Genomic DNA, 9687 nt, shown 5'->3' with positions numbered 1-9687 from the left:
AATACTTGGAAATTACCGTAACAACTAGATCTAAGCTATCTAGGCAGAAAGAAACAGAATCAAAGAGGAACCGATGCATAAAAACAACTTCATATCATAAACGTTTGGACCACAACCAAGACTTCAAAATAAGAAAATATTGAAAATGCTACATATCCAACGTAAGAAAACAAAGTGCGATTAACTAAGAGAAAAATTAAAGATTATTTTGCCACTCCGGGTGATGAAACTGTTAACACTACGAAACACGTTGACTGGAACGAGAGGATGTGGAACTCCGACGAACTGATGAGCTTCAGGTGACCATGGCTATGGCGAGGAACGAGAATATGAAGGACGAGGCTGTAGGAACTGATCTACCGAGAGAGAATTCTAACTAAGTGTGAAAGTTTTGAACTAATTCATTCTCATTCTCTCTCCAAGTGGCTTCCTTTTATAGGGAGGCCTCCCTTGATTTTTAGGGTAGACTCTCTTCATGAAATGACTCTTTTGCCCCTTGCTTGCGGCTGATCTTCCCAGCTATCCTTCTTCTCCATCTCGAGCCTTTTTGGCATGCGTCCTGGTCAGTATTGCACCCTACTGACGCCCTTTTCACATGAATTATCCGAACATTCCCATACTGGCTAGAACACTTTCCCTGCACACTTTAGCAACTGTTTTGCAGATATATTCCAATTATGCACATTATACTGACCAGTAACCAAGACCTAGAATACGACTTATCAAACTGCTCACACTTACCACATGCTTGTCCTCTAGCATGAAGAACAAACAAAAAGCAATAAGTCGAATTCTAGTCTGGTTACACCCCTGGCCGACTCTATCCTAATCTAGACTCTAAACTATGACGCAAAGAAAAACACATAAACAAGACAAACACACATAAAAGACAAAAGAAACACTTAAACACGTCAATCGGGCTATATTTTCAACCATCCCTCCCCTTTGAGTCAGGTGCAATCCAGCCTTAGACAGCCTTGAACTTCCGCCGCCCCCCTTTTCCTTCCAGTCAGTATATCCGCTCGTCAAGATCACCCAAACTCTCGGCCAAACTCCAGATTCGCTCAGTCACTCATTCCTCACCGGGGATATTAGGACTGTATTCTCTCATAGCACTGAACCACACATGCTTTGGACTTAGATCTCACGTGCGGCTACCGAAGGTCTTTAAAGCTTGTAACGGGGCTATTGGCTTGTAGTGTTTGGGTTGGTTGTTCCTGAGGCTCTAGGCTCAAAAATCTCTAATTTATTTCGATGTGGGGAAACTGTGTGCGCTCAGGCTCTTGGCTGTCACCTCTGCTTGGCTGGACCTTTTCTGATATTGCTTTCCAGCTGGTCAGTAGCGTCTTATGGCTTCGCCACCCTTGTTCCTTCTCAATTTTTTTGTGGTCAAGTATTTTCAACCATTTTCTTCACATTCTTCTTCTTTCCTTTTTTGTGGCTTCGCCACCCTTATTCCTTCTTTTTTTTCTTTTTTTTGGGACCTGGAATGACTTCCTGGTCGATTTTCTCCTTGCTTCTCCATTTCTCGCTCCAGTTGGTTTCTTTCTTGCATGTCCTTCTGGCCAATTGTCTCCTTGCCTTATGCCTTGCACACACACAGTCCCAGTGGCTGATGGGTTATATCTGGGTATATATGGCTCGAAAGTGGGGTTCTAAAGGTTTTTTTTGGAGGGGGGGTTTCCTACTGCCTTCAGTGTATGCTACACGCGGTCACTTTACCCTAGGCATCTTGTGGCAGCCACTCTTTTCTTTTCTGGATGAGTGGAAGGTGGTTCCACTTTAGGCTTTTAACTAACATTTAAGAGGGCTTTTGTGTTCGGCTCTAAGGATGGGTTTTTCTCTCATACTTGCATCATCTACAGTGACTAGGAGATACTAAGGGGGGTGGTTTCCATTGTCCAGCATGTCTTATCTCCCTCAATTCTCCTCACCGTCAGTTCGAGGCTGTTGAGTTTTAAGCCCAATCAACACGTATATAAAAAAAACTAGACCTAGACAAACAATAACACAAACCACACATATATACATGTCATACTGGCCATTGCATCCCCCCTCCCGCTTCACAAGTGTCTGCCCTCAGAGGACTTGGTGCAGGTGGCTCTGCCAGATCCTCTTCCTCGTTCCCGGATGGTTCTTCCTCAGATTCCGCTTGTTCCCTGTTACCTTCTTCCTCTCGTTCTGCTACCTCTGTCTCCGGCACCCTGGGTTCATCATCCTGGCCTCCATGGCCACTTGGTCCAGCTCCTCGTACTAACTTTCCTTCCGCTAATTCCTTCAGAATCCCTTCCATCACATTTTCCAGGCGAGCTAACTCCGTCCTAGCTTGCCCATTCTCTTCCGCCAACTCTTCCACTGCCTTCTCTAATCTCTCCTTCCTCTATTCTTGATCTTGTGTTCCCTGGATTGTTGTAGTTCTCCCAGTCGGTATAACTTCCTCACCCATCGTGTAAAAATGCGGTACTCCTTGCCTCATGTAAACAACATTCGTTCGGACGAAGAATGGGGTATCAAACAACCCAGGGGGATCTACCATGATTTGGGGGGATAAACCTTCAGCCTCTGTGATGATGATGTTGTTTCTGATGAACACTCCCAAGATATGGCAGCCTCGTCATCTACTGGCCGTTCAGCTAGGCCTTCTGAGTTGTTCTCTCTATCGTCTTTCTCACCCTCTTCTACTGCCCTTGATGCGAGGTCTAGACCCTCAGCCATCGTGGCGGTACCATCTTCCGTCCGATTTACCTCATCCAGAAGAGCCTAAAATTCTTCATCAGTCATTAGGCCCTGCTTTCTGGCCGTCTCATTTAAATCTATCTCTTCCCTCGCCGTTTCTTGAGGAATGGTTTTCTCTGGTTCATCGCCTCCCTTCTGGCTCTTTTCCTCCTTTCTTCTTCTCGCCTCCCTTTCCTCTGGTTCGGAGTCGTAATAGGCAGAGATGGGGTCAACATCCATTGAGTCGCTTCGTTGGGGAGTTTGGGCAGATTCCGAGGGTTCGGTCACCGAGGGAGGTTTCCTTTCTGGCACAATTGTTGATGAAGTCGGAATGGAAGTGGGTGGTTGTGCTGTGGGTTGCACATTCGGTTCTGATGCAGGTACTGCTGGGGTTCCTCCGGTCATGCTCCATTTGCCCCCGATTCGGCTAAAACCGGCCAACTCAGCCTCCCAATCTCGACTTGGCTCCTGCTGTCGAAGGAACTCTGTCATTACGTCCAAAGAAACCATCGTCGGAGCCTGAGGAGTCGGCTCCGGTGGTTGCGGGTTCGGTGGCTGCTCTTCCATTGTCGGCTGCGATTCTGGGGTTTCTTCTCTGCGGTTTGAAGTAGGTTTCTCGCTGGTGATTTTCTTCGCCCATTTCTTCTTTCTCATGGCTTAATTCAGTGAATTTCTGGTGGTAATGCGGGTGTTGGCTTTTGTGGAGAGAATGGTGGAAATTTCTGGAGAGAGGGATGGAGGTAAGGGTTTGTGAAGTGAAATGGGAGAGACGGTTTGATTATGCGAGTGGAAAAGGCAGTTGAGGGTTTCTAACGGCTGCAGGCGGTTTCCAGGTCACACCGATTCATATGGGAGACGGTTGAGAGCTCTGCCCCCTGATTGGACGTCGTCTCTCTTTCTCTGCACACGCGCCTTCCCAGTCGTTGTCCCCCTGCAAAGCTGCAACAAACCCTCAAATTCAACTTCATCCCTTAATGATTTCCCCTATATTTTCCTAGATTAGAAACAAAGTGAAATAGACAATTAAATAAAATTGGGAGTTTCACCAAATGGGTAAGCTGGTGGTCAGTACGTACTCCCAATTAATATTTGAGGTCCGAAAAATATTTTTGTTCTTAAAATTAACTTGCATGCAACGGTTTAAATTAATTAACTACCACATATTTACCATATTTACATCTCCTTTAGGAAAATTGGAATTCTACTGTGCCAGCATATGTAAATCACACTAAAAGGAGCTAGCCCATTGGAATTCCAATCCCTATCCTACCGGTCAGTATGAAACCTGAGTATGTGGTTGCAGTGGAATCTCATCCACCACAGCCACATCACTGTTGTCCTTAAATATTTTTATACTATGTCCATTAACGATAAAAGGTTCAAAGTTAGAAAGACTCCCTGAAATCTCCACTGCTCCATTAGAACGGAGTGTGGTGATGACATAAGGCCCTGTCCACTTCGACTTGAGCTTTCCAGGCATGAGCTTCAATCTTGACTGGAAGAGTAGTACTTTCTGGCCAACATGGAGATCCTTGGTCCTCAGATTTCTGTCGTGCCACAATTTAATTCTCTCTTTGTACCACATGGCTGAGTCGAACGACTCCAATCTAAGTTCCTCTAATTCCTGCAATTGTTTTGACTAGCAGTCCACTATATTGACATGTTCTTCTATATAACTAATGACAATTAAATGAAACACTAATAATTAAACCTCAACTGCCAATATTATATATTACAAAGCATGAGTGAGAACTTAGTACAAATTTGCTCAACTTTAATAAAATGAAAATAAGAAGACATACATACACACACAGATATATACATAGGTACATCTCAATATTCTATCATAAATGAAAAATTAATCAAAACTTTAAAAAATTATCAATCCACATTATATGAACTACACCTCAGAAACAGTAATTTAGATTATCTATGCACAAAAAAGACTGCAAAAATAAACCCAACACAACTATAAAGAAAGACACATTTTATTTAAAAATATACTCAATCTTCAATAATACGATAACTTCATTCACAACTCACTAATTAATTACTGTATTTGAATTAGATTAAGAAAATTATAAAAGCCAATAATTTATCTAAAAATATATTGAAGATTCAATGCGTTCAATAATTTAATCTATTAATGTTCCTTAAGATTTTCGAGACGTTAGTTAAATGTTGAACTTGTAAATAGAAATTAATCTATTTAATAACTCCTCTAACTTGTAAATAGAAATTAATCTAGTTAAATGCGTTCAATAACTCCTCTAACTCTTTGTACCACATGCTGTAGCATCCACATTTACTTGTTGTACTGCTCAGTATGCTCGGTGCTCAATTACAACGGGTAAGTGGCACATCTTTCCGGAAACGATTTTGTATGGAGACATTCCTATGGGAGTTTTATAGGCGGTCCGATATGCCCATAGAGCATCCTCTAACCTCATGCTCCAGTCCTTCCTAGAAGGGTTGACCGTTTTCTCCATAATCTTCTTTATCTCTCGGTTAGAGATCTCCGCTTGATCGTTTGCTTGCGGGTGGTAGGGGCTAGATAACCTGTGGTGCACACCGTACTTCTTCATCAAGGCTTCGATAGTGCGGTTACAGAAATGGGTTCCCTGATCGGATATGATGGCCCTTGGTACTCCGAACCGACTGAAAATGTTACTCTTGAGAAACATGGCTACCTCCTTCGCCTCACACGTACTTGTGGCCTTGGCTTCTACCCACTTGGAGATGTAGTCAACTGCAACTAAGATATACAAGTTCTCATTCGACGAGGGAAAATGCCCCATGAAATCCATCCCCCATATGTCGAACAACTCACAAACAATGATTGGGACTTGTGGCATTTCATCTCGTGCTGATATTCCACCGGTCAGTTGACAATGCTCACAACTTCTACAAAACTCGGAGGTGGCCAATAAAATCCGCTATCCAGAATCTTTCTTGCCGTTTTCTTGGGACCGAAGTGTCCTCCACATGCCAAAGAGTGGCAATGTGTCAATACGTCTCTCTGCTCCCAGTCAGGAACGCACCTTCTTATCACTTGATCTGTTCCTACCCTCCAGAGATACGGGTCGTCCCAAAAGTAGTATTTTGCCTCACTCTTGATCTTCATTCTTTGAGCCTTAGTGACATTCGGAACTTCTGGAAGCTCTCCTGAAACTAAGTAGTTGACTAGGTCCGCATACCATGGCTCATGCCCTACTTTTTCCTTTCCTTTCTCTGTCACATCCTGGCCAGTAAGCTTCATCACTTCTTCCCAGTCAATTTTTCTGGCGGCGAAAATCACTTCACACAAGTGCTCTTCCGGGAATCGATCTCGCACCTCCTCGTTATTCTCATCCTGCATTATACTGCTCAAATGATCTGCAACTTTATTCTCAACCCCTTTCTTGTCTTCCACCTCCCAATCGAACTTTTGCAACAAGAGTACCCATCGGATCAAGCGGGGTTTTGATTCTTTCTTGGCTATCAGGTACTTAATGGCCGCATGGTCAGTATAGACGATGACCTTGGATCCCAACAAGTACTGCTGAAACTTCTCGAATGAATATACCACGGCTAGCATCTTCTTCTCCGTGGTATCATAATTCCTTTGAGCTTGATTCAATGTCTTAGATGCATAAAAGATCACATACCTTTTTCTCTCGATCTTCTGACCCAACACAGCTCCCACCGCGTAATCGCTGGCATCACACATCACTTCGAACGGATGATCCCAGTCAGGAGCCCGAATAATTGGTGCAGATACCAGCTTCTCTTTGAGGAGGTTGAAAGCAGTCTTGCACTGTTCATCAAAATTGAATTCCACTTCGTTTTGAAGAAGTCTGGTAAGGTGCTGGGCGATTTTGGCGAAGTCTTTTATAAATCATCGATAAAATCCTGCATGCCCCAGAAAACCCCTTAGCTCCTTCTGGTCAGTAGGGAAAGGCAGTTTGGAAATGACGTCCACCTTGGCTTGATCCACCTGGATACCTCTCTCTGACACCACGTGTCCTAGGACGATCCCTTCCGTGACCATAAAATGACACTTCTCAAAATTCAAGACTAGGCTCTTCGCTTGACACCTCTCCAAGGCTATATCCAAATGATGAAGGCATGAGTCGAAAGAGTCCCCGTAGACTGTGAAGTCATCCATGAATATCTCTATGCACTCCTCAATTAGATCGGAGAATATGCTCATCATGCATCGCTGAAATGTTCCCGGAGCGTTGCAAAGACCGAACGACATGCGTCTGTACGCATAGGTTCCAAATGGGCAGGTGAAGGTAGTTTTATCCTGGTCTTCAGGGTCCACGTAGATCTGAAAGTACCCGCTGTACCCATCCAAAAAACAAAAGTACTTCTTCCCAGCCAGTCGCTCCAACACCTGATCGATGAACGGTAGGGGGAAGTGGTCTTTCCTGGTTGCGGCGTTTAGCTTGCGGTAGTCTATGCACATCCGCCAACCAGTGACTAGCCTTGTCGGTATCAGCTCATTCCTCTCATTTTGAACCACCTGAATCCCGGACTTCTTGGGAACCATGTGTACAGGGCTGACCCACACTCGCTATCGGGCACCGAGTAGATAATCCCCAATTACAGCAACTTTAAGATTTCCTTCAATATTTCCTCCCGCATGTTGGGATTCACCTTCCTCTGCGAGTCACGATGTGCTTTCGCCCCCTTTCTAGTCTAATATGATGCATGCAGACGTCGGGGCTTATTCTCACCAAATCTGTAAGGCTCCATCCAATTACTTTTTTGTTCCTGCCTAGGACGGTCAGTAGCCTTGCTTCTTGTTCTTTCGTCAGGCTGCTGCTAATGATCACCGGGTACGAGTTTTTGTCCCCTAGGAAGTCATACTTCAGATTCGCCGGCAGCTTCTTCAATTCAACTTGTGGGGGAAGTATTTCAGCCGACATAATGCTTCTTGTAGCATCCCCCTCGTTTTCCAACTCTTCATCTGAAACCTCATCTGTACTGACTGGTAGCTGAGCTGCTGCGGCTCCAATAAATTCCGATTTCTGGCAGAAATCCTTAATTGGTCCTTCTATCTCTTCGTCAATTAACCCTTGGCTACTGATCAGATCGCACCATGCAGCCGCTTCCACATCAGCCTGCCCATATACATCTAAAGCTTGGAGTTTCTCCTGCAATAATTCAGTCTCAAGAAAATCTTGGACTAAGGGGTCAATTACATCAACATAGCATAGATTTTCAGAATCGATAGGCTTTTTCATGGCCTCATTGATATCAAAGGTAAACTTCTCTCCATGAAAATCAATGTAAATTGTTCCCTCAGCCATATCTACAATCGTCTTGGCTGTCCTAAGAAATGGTCTTCCTAACAATATACCGCTTGACTCCCTAGCTTCAGACTCACCCATCTTGATCACGTAAAAGTCAGCAGGATAAGTAAAATCATGTACTCACACCAACACATTTTCTAATACACCCTCAGGACTTATGCATGATCTATCAGCCAGTTAGATCAACACCCTAGTGTTTGACAATGTCACTCCCTTCAGCCGGTTATAGAATGACAAAGGCATAACATTAATAGAAGCTCTCAGGTTACACATTGCATGCTCGACTTTTACATCTCCTATAGTTATAGGCAAAGTAAACATACCTGGATCGGCTCTCTTGGGTGGTAGCTTTTCCTGCACAATTGCTGATGCTATCCCTTCCACCATGATCTTTCCCTCCTCCTGGGCTTTCCCGGCTATGAACTCTTTAATGAATTTCCCAAGTGGGGGTAGCTTCACGGCCTGGAGGAATGGTATGGTAACATCCAGCTTCCCGAAAATCGACATGTAATCCACTTGGTTCTCTTTCTTCCTTTTGGTCACGAAACGGTAAGGGAACGGTTTCTTTCTATTCTCCTCTTCAACAAGTCCTTCAACAGCCTTTCCGGAGTTTTCCTTGGGTACATTTTGGGCTGGAGTCTCCTTCGTCGGTGCATTTTCCTTAGGCAAGTCCACCTTGGGCTGCATGCCTCCGGTTTCACCGTTTCTCGCTGGTTTCTCATCCAAGAAAAATGGATCCTGCATTTGGGGTAGAGGTCTGCGTAGCTCCTCTTCTGAGACAACGTTTCTCAGCACCTTCGTCCCACTAGGTCCTCCACTGGACTTCTTCGGTTGGGGTCCTTCATAGGTTGTACCGGACCGTAATGTTACCTTGCTCACGTTTGCCTTTTCAGGTACATGGACTGTAGATGGAAGTTTCTTAGAATTCCCTTTCATTTCACCCTTCGAACTGGCCAGCTGGGCCAACTGCCTATTAATCATATCAATATTCACCTTATGTTCCTTCTGGGCACTCTGCATCCCCTGCACCACTTCATTGTTGGATTACAATTCACCCTTGATACTCTGCTGTGAAGCGAGCAGTTCTCCCATCATGTCCTCCATAGATCGTTTTGACCTGTTAGGATATTGGGACTGATTTGCCCCTTGGTGCTGGTTATACTGGGGGTTCTGGTTGGGCTGTAAATTTTGGAAGTTTTGCTGGTTCTGTTAGGTGGGTAATGGTTATACTGGCCAGGAGGGTTGTACTGGTCTTGGTGATATTGATTTTGGTTTTGGTTTTGGTTTTGATACTGGGCCTGGTTTTGGAACTGGTTCTGGTTCTGCTGATGTTGGGAATCTTGATTAGGCTAATTCGGGTAATTTTGGAAGTTTCTCTGGTGGGGTGGTACATAGACAGGATTTGGGTTCTGGTTTTGTGGGGGTTGGTTTTGAGGTTGTTGACTGTGGGGTTGTTGGTTTCTTCCTGACCAGTTGAACTGGTTGTTGGGATTTTCTAGGCCAGGGTTGAAATTTTGGTTTGGGTGAGGGTGGTATTGATTCTGACCTGGACCTTGGTTTTGATTTTGGTTCCCATCTCCCCATCGAAAATTCGGATGGTCCCTCCATGGTGCATCCCGTTGTCTCCCCTGGATCCAATGCCCACTAGAATTGTAGTACCCGGAAGCATTGA

General features: G+C 44.6%; 1 protein-coding gene across 1 annotated transcript; it reads right to left on the bottom strand.

The window, feature by feature from the left end:
• Positions 1 to 2760: 2760 nt before the first annotated feature.
• LOC121770380 (translation initiation factor IF-2-like) lies at positions 2761 to 3369 on the bottom strand. Its single transcript, XM_042167117.1, has one exon. It carries the CDS (start codon positions 3367 to 3369, stop codon positions 2761 to 2763), a length of 609 nt encoding a protein of 202 aa, XP_042023051.1.
• Between the last annotated feature and the right edge of the window lie 6318 nt (positions 3370 to 9687).

Source organism: Salvia splendens, chromosome 16 (genome assembly GCF_004379255.2).
Source record: "Salvia splendens isolate huo1 chromosome 16, SspV2, whole genome shotgun sequence".
NCBI classification, from domain to species: domain Eukaryota; kingdom Viridiplantae; phylum Streptophyta; class Magnoliopsida; order Lamiales; family Lamiaceae; genus Salvia; species Salvia splendens.
This window is presented reverse-complemented; position numbering and strand designations above follow the sequence as displayed.

Bases quoted from the DNA above. Each gene is read 5' to 3' on its own strand.
- LOC121770380 (XM_042167117.1), bottom strand. From the start codon at position 3,369: ATGAGAAAGAAGAAATGGGCGAAGAAAATCACCAGCGAGAAACCTACT.